This window comes from Coptis chinensis, chromosome 2, assembly GCF_015680905.1.
Source record: "Coptis chinensis isolate HL-2020 chromosome 2, ASM1568090v1, whole genome shotgun sequence".
NCBI lineage: Eukaryota > Viridiplantae > Streptophyta > Magnoliopsida > Ranunculales > Ranunculaceae > Coptis > Coptis chinensis.
This window is the reverse complement of record NC_141457.1, coordinates 49,493,349-49,514,953: the sequence shown is the minus strand read 5'-3', so window position 1 is coordinate 49,514,953 and position 21,605 is coordinate 49,493,349. Positions and strand designations below refer to the sequence as shown.

At 42.0% G+C, this 21,605-nt stretch overlaps 2 protein-coding genes and 1 long non-coding RNA gene across 3 annotated transcripts; all 3 read left to right on the top strand.

The window, feature by feature from the left end:
• Nucleotides 1-8,780: 8,780 nt before the first annotated feature.
• Nucleotides 8,781-10,216, top strand: LOC147516384 (uncharacterized). The gene is made up of 2 exons (XR_015213646.1): nucleotides 8,781-9,697; nucleotides 10,069-10,216. It is a non-coding gene; the product is annotated as an uncharacterized LOC147516384 (long non-coding RNA).
• A 5,609-nt stretch (nucleotides 10,217-15,825) lies between these two features.
• Nucleotides 15,826-16,722, top strand: LOC147516383 (uncharacterized). Its single transcript, XM_086593249.1, has one exon. The coding sequence runs from the start codon at nucleotides 15,826-15,828 to the stop codon at nucleotides 16,720-16,722; it is 897 nt and encodes a 298-aa protein (XP_086449375.1).
• Nucleotides 16,723-19,173: 2,451 nt separating this feature from the next.
• Nucleotides 19,174-19,689, top strand: LOC147516382 (uncharacterized). Its single transcript, XM_086593248.1, has one exon. It carries the CDS (start codon nucleotides 19,174-19,176, stop codon nucleotides 19,687-19,689), a length of 516 nt encoding a protein of 171 aa, XP_086449374.1.
• The last annotated feature ends 1,916 nt before the right edge of the window (nucleotides 19,690-21,605 follow it).

Here is a 21,605-nt window from a genome sequence, read left to right as displayed (position 1 = left end):
AGGAACACAAGAAACCGGAGAAGTCGGTACATGCCGTGGGAGTAGAGGACAGGAGAGACAGAGAAAGGACCGTGGCGCGAGAAGGGGGAAACCACAGAGGAGAAACACAGAAAGCAGAAAAAGTCAGGGAACAGTCCTGAAGGGAGTATAGGGAAAGAAAACCTTATCGTGAAATGGAGCTTACTCCGCTGAACAAAACGTTGGAAGAGATCTTGTCGTTGATACGTGAGCAGCAGTACTATGAAGCACTGCGGGGGGCGCCCAGGGAAATAGAAGGAAAGCCATTTTGTGCGTATCACCAGGTCCGGAATCATGCTACTAATGAATGCTTTGCACTGCAGTAGGTGGTAGAGAGAATAATTGGGAGAGGAAAGTTGAAGGAGTTCATCAAAGAGGCACTGCCGGCAGAAAGAGCCCCAGCCACGGCCAGGATCCTTGGCACGATAAACGTGATATTCAGTGGGGAAACGTTAGGGAGGAATGCACACCACGATAAGATGCGGAGGACCACCAATTTGCAACAGGTGAAGGAGATTCTGAGTGGCCCGAGGCCTGTCCCAAGCCTCAGCAAAGGGAACGGCAGGATAGAGTTCACTCTAAGAGATTTGGAGTCGGTGGCCGCGCCTCACGGGGATGCGCTGGTAATCACTATCACTATGGGGAATTACATGGTGAAACGGGTCCTAATAGACTGCAGAAGCTCAGTGGATTTATTATTTAAGGGCGCGATGGAAGAGATGGGCATTGATAGTAAGCAGATGAAGCACCCCCAAACCAACTTATTCGGCTTCAACGGTAGCATGACGGAGCCGCTAGGGGAATTGTTGTTACCAATGACCGCAGGGCTAGTGACAGTGATTACCCAGTTTATGATAGTAGATACCAACTCCCAGTATAACGCGATCTTGGGCATAAAATGGATTCATGAGATGAAGGCCATCCCATCCACCTACTATCAGATGATCCGCTTCCCAACTAACGGTGGAATATATGAGAATAGAGGCAATTAGGTCGCGGCCCAAATCATTCAGCAGGTTATGGTGAAAGGGCTAATCCGCGCTCCAGAAAAGGAGGCAGCTGAGAAGGGCGACAAGTCCGCATAGCAATTACAGACCGGGGCTGGCGAGAAGGAGTCACTTGTCAGTGCCAAGACAATGGATGAGATTGAGATAGTAAATATAGGAGTTGCGGATGAAGAGAAGTTTGTGAATGTGGGAACAAGTTTGTCAGGAAGTTGGAAGGTGAGGTTAGTCGCCTTATTGACTGAGAACAGTGATGTGTTTGCATGGACCATCGAGGATTTGGCAGGGCTAGATCCGGAGTTCACATGCCATAGATTACATATGAGAGAAGGGGCTTGGTTGGTACAACAGAAGATGAGGAGTGTGAAACCGCAGTACCCGCAAGGAATTAGGGATGAGGTGAAGAAGCTGAAAGATGCTAGTATCATCCGCGAATGTAAGTTTACTGAGTGGCTGTCCAACATAGTAGAGGTCCCCAAAAAGAATGGGAAGGTGAGAATGTGTGTGGATTTTACAAACGTCAACAAGGAGTGCCCGAAGGATTACTACCCCATGCCGCGGATAGATGAGTTGGTGGACCGAACCGCGGAGTTCAAGGTTTTCTTGTTCATGGATGCATCAATGGGCTACAATCAGGTGATGATGTATGACCCTGACCAAGAGAAAACCGCGTTCATAGTGGAAGGGGGAACATACTGTTATACCAGAATGCCTTTTGGGCTGAAAAATGTGGGGGCGATATTTCAGCGGGTGGGGGAGAAAATGTTCGAAAGCAAGATCAGAAAGGGAATGGAGATTTATATAGATGACATGGTAGAGAAGACTATGACTGAGGATGAGCATTTGGCAGGGTTAAGTGAGACATTTTTGATATTGCAGAGACACAAACTGATGCTGAACCTCGAGAAGTGCACATTCGGGGTGACATCCGGGAAGTTTTTGGGATACATTGTCACTTACGGCGGAATAGAGACGAACCTGAATCAGATAAGGGCTTTGTTGGAAATGCTGTCACCACAGAATGTGAAAGAAGTGCAGAGACTGGCCGGGAGGGTCGCAGCACTCAACATGTTCATATCAAAGTCCTCCGATAAATGTCGTCCTCTATACCTACTGTTGAGGGGAACGACTAACTTTCAGTAGACCGTGGCATGTGAAAAAGCTTTCCAGGAATTAAAAGAGTATTTGGGGAAGGCACCAATATTATTGCCGCCAAGACAGGGAGAGAAGCTGCATTTATACTTGGGGGTGTCGGAGCATGCGATCAGTTTAGTGCTAATCAGGGTGGTTGACAAGGCAGAGAGACCGGTGTACTTCCAAAGCAAGACCATGCTAGACGCTGAGACCAAGTACAATAGGATTGAAAAGTTTGCTTTGGCTCTGGTCTTTTCGGCGTTGAAGTTGAGGCCATATTTTGAGGCTAACTCCGTGGTCGTGGTGACCAATTTGCCACTGAAACAGGCTCTGAAGGCAGAGAAGTCAGGCCGAATGCTAACATGGGTCGTGATATTGAGTTTATATGACATTGAATACCAAGCCAGGACCACTGAAAAGGCGCAAGCCATGGCCGAGTTCCCAGCTGAGGACCCCACCTAAGGGGAAGAGATGATTATGGAGTAGGAGGTGGATCAAAACCACGACCCGCTAAACCCTTGGGACATAAGGAATGGTTGGAGAGTCTTTGCAGATGGGTCCGCTACCGATACAAGGAATGGAATCGGGGTGGAGTTGGTCACTCCTGAGAATACACGACTGGAGTTATCAATGAAATTGGGTCTGCGTTGAACAATGAGTTTGAGTATGAGGCAGTAATAGCAGGTTTAGACTTGGCCAGGGATCTGGGGGTCAGGGAGCTGACGGTGTATTTAGATTCGAACTTGGTAATATGTCAGGGCAACGGAGGGTTCATGACTCGATATCTAAGGATGGCAAAATACTTAGAGGTATTAAAGAAAAGGGCAGACATGTTCGAGAGAATTAGATTTGCTCATCTAGGCCGGGGCGAGAACAGACATACCGATGCGTTGGCATATGTAGCCGCGGTACTTCCTAGAATTGAAGGCAGATCCATAGAGGTCAGGGTACTAAGCAAACCGAGCACCGCAGAGGGGGGAGAGGTATGGTTAACTCTTGACCACGAACCAGGGTGGATGGAGCCCATTAAGAGTTATTTGACAGGGACACAGATAGAGGACAAGAGAGAAAGGAGAAGAATGGAATAGATGTCATAGAGGTACACCTTGCTGGATGGAGACTTGTATAGGTGCAGTGTCTGCAGACCGTTGCTGAAATGCCTTGGACCGCAGTAGGTGCAAGAGGTGTTGGGGGTGGTTCATGAAAGAGATTGTGGGAGCCATTCGGCCGGGAGAACAATGGTGCATCGGCTGCTAGCGCAGGAATATTTCTGGCCTCACATGAAGAGGGATGCTACCGAATATGCCAAGAGGTTCCAAAAATGTCAGAGTTTCGCACCACTGATACATGCACCTGCGGAACCCTTGCACCAGGTATATAGTCTGTGGCCCTTTGCTATGTGGGCATTGGATATCGTCAGACCCCTGCCCATGGCAAGCGGCAAAAGAAGGTTCATGTTGGCCGCGACAGATTATTTTACAAAATGGGTTGAGGGTGTAGCTCTGCAACAGGTGAATGAAGAACAAGTGAGAAAGTTCCTGTAGGAAAATATCATCTGTAGGTTCGGACTCCCACATACTGTCATCGCGGATAACGGGACCCAGTTTACCGGGGGAAAAGTGAAAGCATTCCTCCAGGCATTCGGAGTGAAGCAAGGATTCTCGACCCCGTATAACCGAGAGGGGAATGGGTAGGCAGAGTCCTCCAACAAAATCATATTGGATAATTTGAAGAAGAAGTTGGAGGAGCGCAAGGATCTTGGACGGAGGAGTTGCACATGGTACTCTAGGCGTACCGCACGACTCTGCAGACGTCTACTGGGAAGTCGCCTTTCGCTATGGCTTATGGAGTGGAGGTCGTGATCCCTGTAGAAATGATGGCTGCGACGACCAGAACCAAAGCCGTTGAGACAGGAGTTAATGGTACAGTATTGGCCGGGGAACTGAATCTTACAGAGGAAAGGAGAGATACCGCGCGCCTAAAATTGGAAGAATACCACAGTAGGTTGCAGAGCCAATACAACAAGAGGGTGAAGCAGCAGAAATTTAGTGTTGGTGATCTGGTTCTGCGGCGGGTCACCCCAGCCACCAAGAAGGAGACAGATGGAAAACTGGGTCCAAACTAGGAGGGACCATACATCGTGGTGGAGGCCGGGGCAACCGGGGCCTATAGATTGCGGACCTCTCTGGGAGAGGACATCAATTGACCATGGAATTTCAGGATATTGAAAAAGTTCCATGAGTAGCCTTGTGCAAAACTCTGTAATGATATTTTGTGCCTTTGGAAATGTAAATGAAAGTGATAGAAATTTTCCTCTGTTTGATTTGTGCTTGTTCATTTGCATATGGATTAAGCCAAAGACCGCGGGCAATGAGATTCTCCTTCAGCTTGGGAGCTAAGCTGACCTGCACCCGACATCTCCATATTCAACTAAGGGGCACCCTGAGTTGCTCCTAACATCTCCATGTCCAACTTGGGGGCAAACCTGGGTTGCTCCCAACATCTCCATGGCCGCGGATGATGCGGCCCGAATCCAACTTGGGGACTAAGCTGACCTGCCCCCAACATCTCCATATTCAACTTGGGGGCAACCTGGGTTGCTCCCAATATCTCCAAGGCCGCGGACGATGCGGCCCGAATTCAACTTGGGGGCTAAATTGACCTGCCCCCAACATCTCTATATTCAACTTGGGGGCAACCTGATTTGCTCCCAACATCTCCATGGTCGCGGACAATGCTGCCCGGATTCAACTTGGGGGCTAAACTGACCTGCCCCCGACATCTCCATGTTCAACTTGGGGGCAACCTAGGTTGCTCCCAACATCTCCATGGCTACGGACAATGTGGCCCGAATTCAACTTTGGGGCTAAACTAATCTGCCCCCGACATCTCCATGTTCAACTTGGGGGCAACCTGGGTTGCTCCCAACATCTCCAAGGTCGCGGACGACGTGGCCCGAATTCAACTTGGGGGCTAAATTGACCTGCCCCCCAACATCTCCATATTCAACTTGGGGGCAACCTGGTTTGCTCCCAACATCTCCATGGTCGCAGACGATGCGACCCGAATTCAACTTGGGGGCTAAAATGACCTGCCCCTGACATCTCCATGTTTAACTTGGGGGCAACCTGGGTTGCTCCCAACATCTCCAAAGTCGTGGACGATGCTGCCCGAATTCAACTTGGGGGCTAAGCTGGCCTGCCCCCAACATCTCCATAAGTAACTTGGGGGCAACCTGGGTCACCCCCAACATCTCCATGGCAGCAGACGTTAGGGCCAACATACCATTCGGGGGTCAGCGGTGTTGCCCAGGCATCCCCGAGCCCAACTTGGGGGCAAATGGGGTTGCATGGGAGATGGCACATGATAGGCAAGCCAGTGCTGGCGCGGTATCATTACATAACAAGAATGTGGCGGCGATGCGCTAAGTAGAACTTGATATACACGCCAAAAAGGAGACATAATCATAACAAGGGTTTTACAGAAACCATATCTGTAAGGGCCCTGCTGGGAATACCCAGAAATACTAGGCCAACAGTAAAAGTACAAAACCCAGAAACGGGGCAAAATTACAAAACACAGAAAAGATGGTCACTGGGGACTGTCAAACAGATCTGTGGACTTCTGCCCGCTATCCTCTTGGGCAGCGGTCACATTAACATCAATAGGGGAAGTCAACACCCCAGACTGGACAGCAGTGACCAGCTCATCTAATAGAGGAGGAGCCGAAGATTCGGGAGTCACCGGAGCAGGAGTCTAAGGGGGCAGGAGGCGGCCATCTGCTACCAGGGCCTCTAGCTGCTGCTTCAGCTCCCTGGCTATCTTCTTGGAGGCCAAGGCCTTGAAATGCTCAGCGGCGTCCACCAGTGATTTCTCTAAGGTGGCTTGCGTAGTGACCCTATCCGCCTCCTTCTGGTTCTCCAGCTATGAGGTGACGCTGGCCACATAGTTTTTGTAGGCTTGCTCAGCGCGCTGGGAGTCTTTCTGAAATTTGAGCGTTGTGAGGCGGGCTTCGTCTCTCTCCTTCTCGAGTTGTGCGTACTTTACCTTCCACCCCTCTGGACCATGGATCTCGTTCTTTGCAGAATCTAGGGCTTCCAGGGTGCTGGTAAGGCTGCGGATATCGTATCTGACATCGAGGCTCAGCTGGAGAGAAAGACAAGGTCAAAGAAGAATGAAAAGAAAAAGTCAAGAGAGAGAAAGGAGAGGGGAAACACATACTCTTTCCCAGCCTGTATAGATCGCGGCCCTGTGGGAGGCAAAGGAACAGAATCCCCATAAGATTGGTCCCTAGGGAGATGGGAGCTAAAGGACAGGGACGCGGCCATGGCTGGATTGTGCAGCGCAGAATCACGGGTGGTGACGTCCCGATCCCTGGCCTTGAATTGCGGGTGCCAGATTTCCACTGGCCCCGCAAGTAGAGGGCCAATGGAAACAACATCTTTCCTAGAGCGGCGCGGTGGAGCCACAGGCTGCGGTGATCCTGGTCGGGCTTCACTGGATGAGGCGGGGGGAGCGGAGACCCTAGCCTTTTTGGCAGGAGGGCCTTTGGCGGCAGCTTCAGTAGGGGCATCACCATCAGAATTGTTGTCCCAAAGTTTGAGCTTAGACACGTCCATGGTAGCGGTATTTGTAACGGGGTTGGAGAAGTCGTCCTCCGAGTCAGTGATAGAGGAATACGATCGGGGAATGCAGTCAGGTGCATCAGAAGGAGAACCAATGGGAGATGCTTGGGCGGCGGCGGCAGCTGCTTTCTTAGCAAACGCTTGGGAATGAGAGATTTTGGTAGTATAGCCGAAAGAGCGGTGAACAAGGCGCTTCACCTTACGGGTCTTGGGAAGAGAATGTTTGGGTTTCCGTTCTTTGGGCGGCAGTAGTCGATATAAGGGGCCTTTATACTGGCCAATGTTTTTGAGGGAGGGGTCCAGAAAGAGCGGACTACCCTTGTTAGGATCGATACCGAGGACCTTGCACTGTTTACTCCCCAGGTTGTGGAGCTGAGAGAAAATTTCAGAAGAGACGCCAATGTATATATGCGATCGCGAATCTGGAACCCAACCTGGAACACAGAAAGAAAGATATGTCAACACAGGAGGCATCAAACCAGCAAGGCAAACAACTGACCGAGCTGACCTCTTCGGAGGAAATGAAACTGCCTTAAGGACACTTCAAGAAGGAGGTTCGTGGAGAGAAAATTCCCCGACACATAGAGGGGATAGTAGTGCCCCTTAAAAAACGGGCCCAAGGACACCTGCACAAGAACTCGGAGCTCGAGGCAGAAGTGTAATCGAGAATGGTGGAGGAAATCATGGAGTAAGAGCATCAGTTGGGACAGCTCTCTAGGCAGCCAGCTGGGAGGTCTCAGCCCACGGACCCATTGAGATCTGAGGGCCTAGAGGAGGCATCTGTATTGGCCTATTTTGGGCCAAGGAATTGGAATGCATGCAGAGGCGTAGTAGCACAAGGTAAGTGAGATGCGGAACACCAGATCATGACCGCAAAACCCTAGGGTACCCCCCACGTGTGGATAGACGACCAGGGAGGCGTGAGGGTCAAAGTGGAAGCAATATAAGAAGTAAGAGATGGGAAGTAGGGGACAGGGGCAGCAAAACCCTAACAAGACAGGTGTGCAGAAGCTAACCGTGGGATATGAAAGGAGATAAGCGGCTAAGAGGAGAGGAGGGGGGATATAAAAGGAACAGTAGAACAAGAAAGAGAGGAGAGGTAGAAAAAAAAGAGAGAGAAAGAGAGAATAGTTTCTTGTAAGAGATCTTTTAGGTTCATACATTTTGATTTTAGGCCTTTGCCTTGATTATATGTGTTCTGTTGCATATAATTAATTGATATCCTATGTTGGAGTTTTCATTTTGTAGTTAACCCAGTGATAAATCAATAATTGTTGGACTGTGACAAGTATTCATATATATAATAGAGATGGTAAAGAACTTCATTACCTTAAGGTTAGCATCTGCCGCTCCCAGAAATTTTCCTTTTTCTGTTCTATTTTCTTTTGTGTCACTGAAGAATAGAAAAATTGTTTGAACCGCAGTCATATCTTAGAACCAGAATATGGTCTTCTCTTTGAGTGAATAGAAAAGTTGATCGAACCCAAAATTGATTTGATTCATTGTTAAATATTTCTTCAAGAAGTATTAAAGCTGGTTTGGTCTACATCATAGTACTTGATTATGATGGTGTCCTGGTTATAACTTGTTATCCATTCAACTTTTTCTCATACCTGCACACACAGATGGCAAGCCTTTTAAGAGTTAAAGACTAGAATAGTAGAATATGATAAGATCACTACATCTCATGAATGAATTTTTTTAAGGCCTTCAAAATACGTCCTACACAACAGAAAGAAAGTCATAGATAGATTGAAATGAACAATCACACCCAAAAAAGAACTAAAAAGAAGGAATATACCAGTTATCTTCGAAGGGAATCTTTTTGTTGTAGAGATTTCACTTTTGAGTTCACCCTACAAATCTGTTATCTTGTTAGATATTTGAATAGAAATTATGTCAGAGCTGGATTTATGGAACTTCATCTACGGGTGTATCCATAAGGCCATATACATGGGTCTCTTTAAACACATTAATTGAAAAGATCAATAATTTGATCTAACTTTACATTTTAGAAGTGAGGTATGAAGTTAGGTATGGTGATTGTTCATGTTTTGGAAAAAGGTAGGGTGTTCTTTATTAAAGTTATAATTGTTGACATCTCAGTAGCCATTGCAAAAGATAAGGGGTGCTCCATGTATAACATCAGAAAAGATCAATCATTTTTCAAACTTTGGTTTTTTAACATTGGGTGTTATTTTTTCTTTTTTCCTTTCTCTTATTTTTCTATGGAGATTGAAACTTCCTTTTGCTACCACCTAGGGTTTGAGTGTTCTGGTATTGTAGAGGCTTGACATGCTATGTATTTTTATAGTGAAGGTGGATTCGGTTATGTGTACATATAAATTCTAAAAGAATTAGTTTATATGGCTATAAAATAGCTAAAAATTGGTTGTTATAGGGAAATCGTGAGTTTAGAGCTTAGCTCGAGATTATTAATTGTGTAGATCACCAACACTTGGTTTCACAAGCAGGGCGATGCATATATGACCATCAAAGATTGTGTGTATGTTTATGTATGTTTATGTCCCAAAAAGTACCATGTACTGTCCAAATGTACTTCTTCAAAAAGAATATCCGTGTTTCTTCCACCAAATGCAAAAAATTGTACCACAAATGTCGTATATCCATAAGTTCTACTCTAAGGACATTGATACCAATGAGAAAAGGCGAGTGAGAAATTAAAGAATGCTACTTTTATTGGTTTATATCTAAAGGTGACTGTCAATGATATATAGTGAGTTGTTTATATTACATAAGATTTGCATCCCATCTTTTATCTCAGCAAGCTTTTGAAGGGGTAGACCCTTCTGACGCCCTCATAATCCCTGGAGGCAAGCTCCAAAGTACCTTGCACTAGATAAGAAAGTATTTGTAGTGGCAGAAAAGTGATTTACATCTATCTATTTTCCATAGGTAAATAAATTCTATTTGTTCCGGTGTTCTTAGGATAAAACATATTCATTGTTTATGTGTGCTTGCTGAAATCAAAACTACATGTTAGTATGGTACGCTTGAGTTTCTTGATAGTAAAATAAATGGTTTGATCTTTTACTTCTCTTTTGGTGTTTGCATAAACTTTAATTTTATTCGTGTTTTGAAAATGTGCTAGGCTTATTATCCTTGAAATTTAAGCTTTTCTTTCGAAAGTGGCATTTGCATATATTCGTGTAATATTAGTATGAATGTTCTTTAAAGTTCTTTTAATGACTTGAATTTTATAGAGCATAATGCTTTTCTACATCTTTTATAGCACTAATTTTTCTTTATTATTTTTTGAATTCCAGGACTTTTGAGGAAAATGATACAAAAACTAACGCTGAAGCCGCTTAATGCGGATCTTTTACCTTCACTTGTTAATTAGTTAAATGCACCGGGGAATGCGTTTGTATATGATTTAAATGAAGAAGAAATAAAATGTATCCATTTAAGTCATGTTTTATGAATGGATTTTGGTATTTGATTCGACATACTATATTCTTCGTATTGTGTACATTAAGATTGGAACATATTGCACCCTACGTGTAGCCTTTCATGTAGTTTCCTTATGTAATAATAACGTCTTCTGAGTGAACATTATTATATATTTTTACCATAATGACTGGAAAATATTTATGCTTTCCTTGTTTTTGTTGGATTCATTGTAAAATGATTGGATTAGGTTAAAAAATGCATTATGACAGGTTTCATATTCTTAAAAACCTTAAAAATACTAAGGAGGTTATGTCAAAAATTTGAAAAAAATGATTTGTGTTTAGATGTTGTAGTATTCATTTTAATGTGATTTGTATCAAGCACATATATTTACAAATAATTCATTATCCAATCACAATATGACACATGGCAACATATTCAACAAATTTCCCCATGTAGTCGTGTACAATCCAATTATATTCATCAGATTTAGGTCGTACTTCGCAAACGGAGGTAAGCAATACCTTCTCAGATCAACCAATCATCTTAGCCTGTCACAATTGTCACATTATAGCAATCGGTAATAGCTATTCCAAGATCTAGCTTGAGCCAAACATTCCATATTTATCATAGCTGTCAACTCAGGTCTTCACAACTATTAATTACAAATCTACCAATCAGTAGATTCAAATGTTTTCCATCTGTGGAACGTGTGGAACAATGTTTATTTGTAAATACTAACAAATAATAGGAGACAATTGACCATTGAGACATAAGCGGAGCCATTGTTTATTCTCAAGAGTTACGAGTATTGTAATTTTTAAGCTAGTAAGCTTGATAAAGTATAATGAAATTAATATTACAACGTACGTATGTAACAATTGACCAATTTATTTGGATGTGTGTCGAATACAATACTGTGCTGGGGGTTCCATTTCAAGTGATATAGGTGATTGCTTACTCATCCGATAAATATGGATCAAAATCAAGCCAAGTAGTATGGTTCTCCTATTTATAGGTGATTGTTGTGGTGTGACTATTGATTGAGGTCATGAACACCTATTCTATTCGATGTATGTAATGTGATTTATTGCATTTGACTCGACGTTGTTGGGTATCCCTCACCATAATGTTGGAAAATGGGAATTGGGTACGCTAAGACATTGACCGCAAAGTGTTCTTTGCGGCAGGACTGTAAATTGTTCTTTGCAGGTAGGATCGCAAAGTGTTTTTTGCGGTATGTTCTCCTAATATGTTTTTTGTACCCACTATATAAGGGAACATAAAGAAAGAGAGAAAAAGCAATAGAGCCACCAAAGAGTGAGAGAAAACCTTGAGAGAGAGAGAGAGAGAGATTCACTCAAGAGAGAAACCCAACCCTTTACTTTATAAAGAGAGAGAATAGAGATTTTAGTGAGTTTGAGAGATGAGAGAAGAGCACTGTAATTCTTCTCTAACCCTTTCTTATAAAATCATTGCTCTTGTGGAAGTATGCACGATTGGTTGAACCAGGGTACATCTTTGTGTTGCGATATGCTTTACTTTATTTGCTTTATTATTACTTGTTTATGATAGTTGTTGATTTCTTAGAAAGTAGGGTTGGTTGGTTTGATTGGTGGTAGTGAAAAGTTAGACCTAGATTGGAGTAGTTAAGTGTTCATATACAAGCTATCTTGAGAAGGGGATTTGATTGGTATCGTTTCCCCAACAATTTGTGGCCATCTCTAGAGAAATACTGCTTAGATTATCCCCACGTTTTACATACTTTATGCATGGGGAATTAATATTCAAAGAAAGCATCCACACAAAAGCCAATGCGAGGTTATACTGATTAAACTTTGGGATGGCCTGGTGCCATGTATTTCAATGCAAAAATATTATTTTGTCATGTTTAATCGTCCTACGAATATGTAATATCGTTGTCAAATATACCAAATTGGCAAAAATATTGAGATCTACATCGATTATGATATGGCAATCAAGTCTCTCAACTCACCGAACCATTTGGCGATCTTGAAGCTATCTTTTGCCAACTCAAATTTTTTTATGTAAAGCTTAATCTAACAACAGCAAAATGTGATCATGTCTCCACTACACCAATTTTTTTAAAAAACAAACGACCCATAAGGGCCCATTAACGAGGGTTAGTAGGGTTTTACGACTCGACCGGTTTTGAACCAGAGTCGAAGGTATCTAGGTTGACATTTTAATGTTGAACCAGTTTAACATAGAATCTGGTTTCATGACCGGTTTGAACCGACTGGTTCAACTTAAAAACTGGTAAACTTGGTGGTTCAAACATAACTTGGTTAAAAAATCGGTTCAATTTGGTGGGTTTTACTCAAACCCATCCAAGTTGACTCAACCAAAATAAATCCTTTCCTTTACTAACCTTAGAGCGTCTCTAAGTGGTGGAAGTATCACTTGTATGTTTGAGGCTGAAATTTGAGGCAAGTATTTGCATATTTTGACCAACTCTAGATGGAGGCAAATAACAACTGTAACTTTGGAGCAGGGTTTACCATGCACGACATTGATATTGTCGCGTGACATTACCACTGTCGCCCCAATTTGAAAAAAGTAAAAAAAAAAAAAAAACTCGCTACATTCTTGCTGTCGCGCCAAATTGAATAAGTAAAAAAAAAAAACCCCCACATGATATTGGAAATGGCGTGCGATATTGTCACTGTCGCGCCGCATCTACATCTAAAACCGCAAATTTGCATCCATGGATGCGGCTAGACAGGTGTTATACCTCCGCATTTGCCTCCACCTAGAGATGTTTTTTTGCGAAATTCCGAATAGTGAAGGCAAATATGCATGTGATACCTCCACCTAGAGATGTTCTTATGTTTTTTTTTATTCAACCTAGCCGAGTTTACTTAACAAAGAACTAGCTGGATTTTATTTGAACCAGTAGTTTAAACCGGGACCATTATGACCCAATCCGATTCTGAAAACCATCGTTAGTAGCTAGCCTTTGTTCTACTACGACTAGGGCTGTCAATGGATTGGTTTGGGTCGGGTTCTGGAAAATTCAAACCTGAACCGATAAGAAAATTGGGAACCCGAAACCAAACCAAACCAATAAGAAAATTGTGAACTTGAAACCGAACCGAACCGATAAGATATATTGTAAACTGAAACCGAACCGACTCGAACCGAAAACTATAAAATCAATTAAATCATAAATTAAAGCAATTAATTTTAGCCACACAATTAATAAACATATACAAAATTAATCATAAATATTACAAAAATGCCATCTTATCGGTTCGGATTCATATCGGTTCGGTGGAGGACAAATCCGAAACCAAACCAATATCTTATCGGTTCGGTTCGATTTCGGGTCGGTAGTGGGTAAACAAAATTACTAAATCCTGATAGTTTTCTTGATAGTCCAAAACATCAATAATAGTGCATATGGACCTGAAGTTTTCTTGTTTTGCTTCCATGGGGACCATCCTTGTGGAAAACGGTTGCAACATAACATAATCTAATTCAAGATCTTGTGCTCCTTTTTTTTCCTAGAATAGGAAAAATAAACCCTTAGTCAAGTTTCTTATCCTGTTCATGCTTATGTTTTTTTCCCATTTAAGGTAAAATCCTCCATTGATACATAGTGAGAGTTCTTTAGTGGAAAAAACTTTGTATGCAATATAAGTTCACATGTTCTGAATCTCCAAAACTTCCCACCTCTTCAAACCGCAAACACAGCTGCACAGACACAAAACCTTTCTCCAACAGTGGATAGAGATTGTTCTCAAGGAGCAAATGGAGCTAACCCAGGAGGACAAGCACGCAACTGGAACACACTATTTCAAGGTGATAAAGGAGGTACACTCGAAACTGGGCTTAAACATGTCAATCTAAATATAGTTGAGGGGGTTGCACAAGTTCCAGAAGAGTTAATTAATAAGGGCCAGAATATATGGAAAGACTATGTTGTTGGGTTCTTTTTGGAACAAAAACTACCATACCCGGTGGTCAGAGAATTCCTCAAGAAAATATGGAAAACAAAGGGGGATTATGAGATGGTTGCGGATGCAAATCTTTTCTACTTCAAGTTTACCAATGAAGAAGACAAGAGAAAGGTTCTAGAAATGGCACAAATTTACATGGCAGGGAAGTGTTTTATAGCCACCCAATGGAATCAAGATGTTGAAAAGATAAAAATACAGTCAAGGCGATTCCGATTTGGGTAAACTTATACAATGTGCCAAAGGATTTGTGGACTGGGGAAGGTTTGGGGTTTCTAGCAAGTAGATTAGGGGAACCTCAGAGGATAGATGAAACCACTGCTTCAAGGAAAAGACTGGCTTTTGCCAGAGTAAGTGTGTTAGTAGAGATTAATTCAGAGTTACCTGACACCTTTGATATAGATATGGGTGGCAATGACATTAGAATGATTACGGTGGAATATGTCTGGATACCAAAGTTGTGTGACTGCTGCAGGAAGTTTGGCCACAAGACTGCAGGGTGTTCGAGGAAAGGCACCATAAGAGAAGATGTAAGACAGAAGGAGGTGATGGAGGATAATTCTATCACTATACCTGAGAGTAGCACGCTAAGGAATGAAATAGGGGAAGAAATAACAAGCCTTGCTGAAGCTGCAGTAAGGCAGGTCCTTGAGGAACTACCATCCGATAGAGAGGAGTTGAGAAATAGTAACACCAGTGAGGAAATGGTAACAAGGATTCCAGACAATGGCATAGAAATGGGACAAGGTGCTGAGATGCTGCCAGTTATAGAGGAGGTAGTTAGCACTGAGGTCAGAACATAGAGTTGTATAGTGGTCAGTGTAGTTGTAGCAAAAAATGGCGAAGCTGATAGAGGAACTGAGCACAGTGGTGATATGAATCGGGAACACATGGATGAGATTAGTGAAATAGAACAGGGGCTTTGGACACGGTCAGCTAGTGAAAATGGAAAAGATACAGAGGTACAAGAACCTGAAATTGATGTAGAAATGGCACAGGAGCAGAATAGAGGGGTGATCAATGAGAACAGGGAAAGTCTATCAGAGATGGAAGTGGGAGAATACGACAATGCTCTAGTACCATATGAGGAGATCACACAGGGCATTGAACAAGCAATAGGATTTAATCCTTTGTTGTGCTATGAGGAGGAGCACGAGGAATATAACAATATCAGTGAAAGTACAAGACTTGGGGAGTGTCTGAAGAAGAAACTGTTTACTTCAAAGACAAAAATCTGATTCCATTGACTGAAGAGACTCAAACGCTCGCTAAAGGTGGAGTTGTGACTCGAAGTCAAGGTAAACAAAACCAAGCAGCCAGTGGAAAAAAACAACAAGGAAGCAAAAACAAGGGGAGACCCAAAGGAGCAAAGAACAAAAAACATCATCACTAATGATAGGCCCTATAAGTGTTTGGAATGTGCGAGGAGCAAATGACATCTTGAAAGCAAAGGAAATAAATAAGGTGAGAGTTGAGAAGAAGTTATGTTTGTATGGGATACTCAAAACAAAAGGGAAGAAGGAGAAGTATGATGGCATACGGAGTGTTTGTTGTCCAACATGGGATCATGAAAATAACTATGACAGAGCTTTGTCAGGCAGAATTTGGATATGATGGGATCCTTTTGTGGTGAAGGTACATAAAATTGATATGACTGAGCAATTCATTCATTGTAGAGTTGAATATCTACCAAAGGCGGAAGAGTTTTTTCTGACAGTGGTGTATGCGAGCAATTCTTCTCAAGAAAGGTTAGCATTGTGGAAAGATGTGATAAGGCTGCATGGATCAATTACGAAACCTTGGTATGTAGCGGAAGATTTTAACAATATCAGGACTGCAAATGAAAGAATAGGAGGTGATCCTATGCACCCCAGAGAAGCCCAGGACTTTATACTCTGTCTCCAGAATGCTGGGTTAACGGATATTAATTCTAGCGGATTCTTTTATAGATGGTGGAATAAATCTGTTGGTGCTGCTAGTATTATGTCAAGAATAGATAGATGCCTAGTTAACAGCTTGTGGCTAAATAAATATCCAAACTCAGGGGCTGAATTCTTACCTCAGGGAGTTTCCGATCATTCACCCATGCTCCTCACATGGAATGATTATAGTCGGTCCCCGATTCCCTTTAGATTTTGTAACTTTTGGGTTTATCAACCGGAGTTCAAAAATATCCTAGAAGAAGTTTGGAATACAAGGATATATGCAAATCCTATGTATGTTCTTATCCAAAAACTCAAGCTACTGAAGGAGAGGATCAAACCGTGGGCCAAGAAAAACTTCTCAAACTTACATGAGAGAGTTATAGCCGCAAGGCAGCAGCTAAGTGACGCACAGATTAACCTCCAGAATAATCCATCTGATGTGGGTTTGGGATTATGTGAAAAGCAGGCTATGCAGAAATATATTGAGCTGGCAAGAGCTGAAGCAATCGATTTGGACAAAAAATTGGAAGAGCAATGGATGACAGAAGGGGATAGATGTTCGAGTTTTTTCTTCAACTCCTTGAAAGAAAAGGCAGCCAGGAAAGGAATATGGGCCATATAGAATGATAGCGGGGAAACAGTGCATGGTCAGGCAGAAATAACACAGAGCATAGTGAAATATTTCACTCAGATGTTGGGGGTTACAGCACCACCAGTTAGTGATAGAGAATTCTTCATGAAGCTGAATGTCAAAAACACTATTGGTTCAGAACTGAGTACGGTGTTGGAAGCTGAGGTGACTGACACAGAAATCAGAGAAGCCTTGTTTGAGATGGAAAACATAAGGTGCCGAGACCTGATGGGTATAACCCATTCTTTTTCAAATTTTGCTGGGGTACAGTAGGGGTGGATGTTGTGAATGCCATCAAAAATGTTTTTAGAACAAACAAAATTCCCCGGGGTACAAATGCGACATTTCTATGTCTGATCCCAAAAGTGGTTTCCCATCTAAAGTTGAAGATTTCATACCGATTGCTATGTGTAACACGATATACAAATGTGTTTCCAAAGTCATCACTAATAGGTTGAAGATAGTGTTACTTGAGCTAGTACATGACAATCAGTCATCGTTCATCCCAGAGAGATCTATACTGGACAATATCCTTTTGTCCCATGAAGTACTGAGAGGATATGATAGAAGAAACGGTACCCCCAGATGCTCAATAAAACTGGATATCAGGAAGGACTATGATATGGTGAGTTGGCAGGCCATCTTCTACATGCTGGAAAGATTCCATTTCCTGCCTAAGCTCATCTACTTATTCTGTCCTCATAAATGGCTCGCCTGAAGGTTTTTTTCTCGAAGGAAAAGGCTTAAGGCAGGGGGACCCCATGTCTCCATATTTGGCTGTGCTCATAATGGAAGTTCTTGGCTGCCTAATTCGAGAGACTGTGGAAAATAAGCTAATCCAATTCCATTCTAAATGCAAGAGGAATAAACTCACACATCTGGCTTTTGCGGATGATGTTTTAATTTTCTGTAAAGGGGAAGTGAACTCTATATACGCTCTCAGAGAGTGTTTGGTGGAATTTAGCGTAGCTACTAGGCTACAAATAAGTTCGCAGAAGACTACTATTATGACTGGTGCTATGGGACAATAGGATGGTTTGGTTTTGGCTCAGATTCTAGGTATTAAACTCGTAACTCCTCCAGTACGATACCTACGACTCCCTCTCATCTCCGCTAGGCTTGGAATCAGAGAATGTCAACCTCTGATAGACAAAGTGACAAGCAGAATCAAGGACTGGAAAGCTAAGCTTCTCTCTCATGCAGGTAGACTGCAACTCATATTGTCAGTGCTTAGTTCACTACATATTTATTGGGCCAGAACATTCATTCTACCAAAAATAGTTCTAAAACATGTGGAAAAAATATGTGCGACTTTTCTGTGGAGTGGAACTAATGTAAAGAGATGCGTGCATCAAGCGAGCCTAATAACCATTTGTAAGACAAAGGAAGAAGGTGGATTGGGGATCATGAATATGGAGGCATGGAATAAAGGAGCTTATTGTGGTTTAGTATTCAAAGTAGCTACTAAGGAAAGTAGTATTTGGGTTGAATGGGTATGGAAGAATCTACTGGCTCATAAATACTTGTGGACTATGACAATCCCGCAAGATTGCTCATGGTCATGGAGAAACATTCCACAGAGCAGAAAAGAAGCGCGAAACTTTATTCTATATTCGATCTCTAATGGTAGAGACATGCTTGTATGGCACGATCTCTGGTGTACTAGTAGCCCTCTCTTGCTCAATGCACAAGCAGTAGCTGAAATCCAGCTTCCAATCAATGCCACAGTGGATCAACTCTTATCAGAAGGTGGTTGGAATGAAGTGGTACAAAACATCCAATATGATAGTCTGAGAGAGGATATCTTGAATACAAGAATCAATAAACATCTAGAGCAGGATCGAGTGGTGTTGAAGCTTCACCAAAGCGGGAAGTTCACATCAAAAAGTGCATATGAAGCTTTGAGGAGAAAAGGAGAAAAAGTAAGATAGCAGAGACTTGTGTGGGGCAGGTTGGTTATACCCAGACACTCTTTTACAACCTGGCAGCTGTTCTATAACAGATAGGCTAGTGCACAAAAAGATCCTCTCTTTCTCCTCCTGCTTCTTGTGTAATCAAAGTAGAGAATTTTCAAATCATCTCTACTTTGAATGCGCATATTCGCGAGAGATTTTCAATGGAATAAAAATAGCTCTGGGGATTATGACTGATGGAAGAAGTTCAAATAGAGAATGGTCCTCGCTGCTGCGATTATGTAAAGGTTCCAGTGTAGTGGCAGATATTTATAAGGTCTACATTTGTGTGGCAGTGGATGGGATATGGAAAGAAAGAAATGGGAGATGATTTAATAGTAAGGCTAGACCAGCGATAGTGGTCTTGAGAAAAATCATCACAGAAATAAAGAGGTACATTCAGACTCAAGCATCTGATATCGAAGATTCGCTAGAAGCTAGAAAGCTATGTCAGTCACTGGGTATAGAGCTCAAGTTCAGAGCAGTAAAGATGCGACAGTTCAAGTGGATTTCACTGGAGGAAGGGAAGGTAAAATTAAATGCAGATGGTGCATTGAAGGATGAGGGAACTGGCCATGGAGGTGTCATCAGAAACAGTCATGGCAAAGTGTTGGCAGCTTATACGGGTAGTGGTGACATGCAATCGGTAATCTATCAGGAGCTGAAGGCAATTGTGATAGGGCTCGAGCTATGCTATGAACTAGGATATAACAAGGTGGAAGTCGAATCTAACTCCCTTACAACAGTGAAAATCATCACAAAGATTGCAAAACCACCATGGACATGTTCGAATTTGGAGGCTCTGACAGCAAAGCTAGCTGCAAAACTCAGCTATTGTTCTTTTTCGCTTGTTTTGAGGGAAGCGAATAAGCCGGCAGACTTACTTACAGGACTTAAGACTTCTATCTGTAATGATTTAGTAGTGTTTATACCTCCTCTAGATAGAGATTTGCATAGACTCATAGAAGAGGATGCTCTAGGTACCACTTATGTAAGACTTGGTTAATTAATGCAGGTGAGGGTCAGTCTAACCCTAGCTTATATTCTAAAAAAAAATTACTAAATCCCAAACCATTTTTTATTGGTTTGGTTCGGGTCGGTTATCAGATTATCGAAACCATTGACAGCCCTAACTGTACGAGTGGTTGTTTCCAAGGCCGTTATTTTCCCGCCTGATATTTCGGTGAAAAATTTAAGTATGCCGCCCAAATGTCAGTTTCCTCCAAAAAATTTTAGAGACCGTGCTTTTAGCTAAGGATTTACTCTCTCTCCACTTCGCCCACTAAATATTTCAGTTTCCACTGTTCTAGGTCCTCTCTCTCTCTTTCTCTCTCTCATTTTTATTTTTGGTGCTCCGGCAGTCGATTTACACTCTCTTTTGTCTCTGTCAGAGCAAGCATTAAGCTTAATTTTCACGATCTATACTTAAAGTTATGGGATAAGGTCAATTCAATAGCAATGAATAACAACATTGAATAAGGAGATTTTAAAAGCTACTTATGAGAGCTGCAAGGTACCTCTTCTAGCTTCCCCTTTACCGCATTTAATTAATTTCATAGTTAGTGATGAAAAAGTACGTTAGTATTATTATTATTATTTTATTGTTTTTCTTCCCCTTCTAACAGGTGCTTTTAAGTTCTGAGCTTATAAAGTCGAGCTTGGAAGAACATTCTTTGCTGAAAAAACTTGGAAGCTGGCTTGGAAAATTTGCAATTGGAAAAAATCAAGTACATCATACTCATGAAATTGACCCAAAAGTGTTAATAATTGAGGTATGTGTCAGTTTTTAATTCCTTTTTAGTTACAGAGTCCCAAAAATAGATCGAAGGGCATATTTTTTTATTAGTGTTATTTGTAGGGTAATAACTATTTAAGATTCTAATGGCATCTTAATTGGATTGTCTTAGGCATATGAGAATGGGTTGATTATTGCTGTGAACTAGATTCATCTGCTTTTAGTTATTTCATTGCTTTATTTTTATGTCCAAGTACTTGTGATGCAGGTACTGGAACCATGCCGAAGTATTGCTGCATATCAGTCTCCCAATCCTTGGACCATGGGCATTCTTGGTTTGCTTTCTGAAATTTGTGCACTACCAAATCTGAAAATGAATCTCAAGTTTGATATTGAGGTATATTTATATTTTTCTTTTGAATTTTGGTTTCAAAGTTTATGACTAAAGTTTGTTGTCACATGCAATTATCTATTTTCCATTTTCTCTTTCTATTTTAGGTTCTATTTAAGAACCTCGATGTATGAAAGATCAAAGATGTAAAACAAACTCAACTTCTTAAAGATCGGGTTAGGGAAGTCGAAGGAAATCCTGATTTTTCCAACAAAGATATTGGGGCTTCCCAGCCAAAGAACATTTCTGAAGTCAACTCTGGGACCGTTTCTTTAAGTCAAGTTGAGATGCTACTTTAGGTTGCAACTCAGTGACATCCTGTTAGTCATTCACAATTATTATTTTAGGTTTGTTTGTTCAAATTAGTGTTCGATATTTAAGGTTTTTGTATAATTCTCTGATCTGTGTTATTGCAAACCTGTTTGGGGGATGTAGTACACTGCTCCACTTCATTTAGCTCCTGGGGTTTTGGTTCATGAGGACAAAATGGTTCCCTTAAACATTTCTGAGAGGCTTCCTTCTGGTCAGGGACTTTCACAGCAAACCCTATCTCAATCGTCATTTTTTGTGAGTCAGGTCTTCTATAATTATCACCTTATGCACTATTGTATGATAATTTATGTTGGGTTTCTTTTTGTTAAAGATTTTTTTTCTCCCTCAGCTACCAACACTGATTCCATACCTCCGAGCTAATATTATTAGTGTGTTAGGCCTTCATATGCACTTTCAGAGGTTTGAAACTTTTCATTGACTTTACTTTTAACTGGTGTTTTAGAAAAGTACTTTTAACTAGTAC

Bases quoted from the DNA above. Each gene is read 5' to 3' on its own strand.
- LOC147516383 (XM_086593249.1), top strand. From the start codon at position 15,826: ATGACTGAGCAATTCATTCATTGTAGAGTTGAATATCTACCAAAGGCG.
- LOC147516382 (XM_086593248.1), top strand. From the start codon at position 19,174: ATGCGACAGTTCAAGTGGATTTCACTGGAGGAAGGGAAGGTAAAATTA.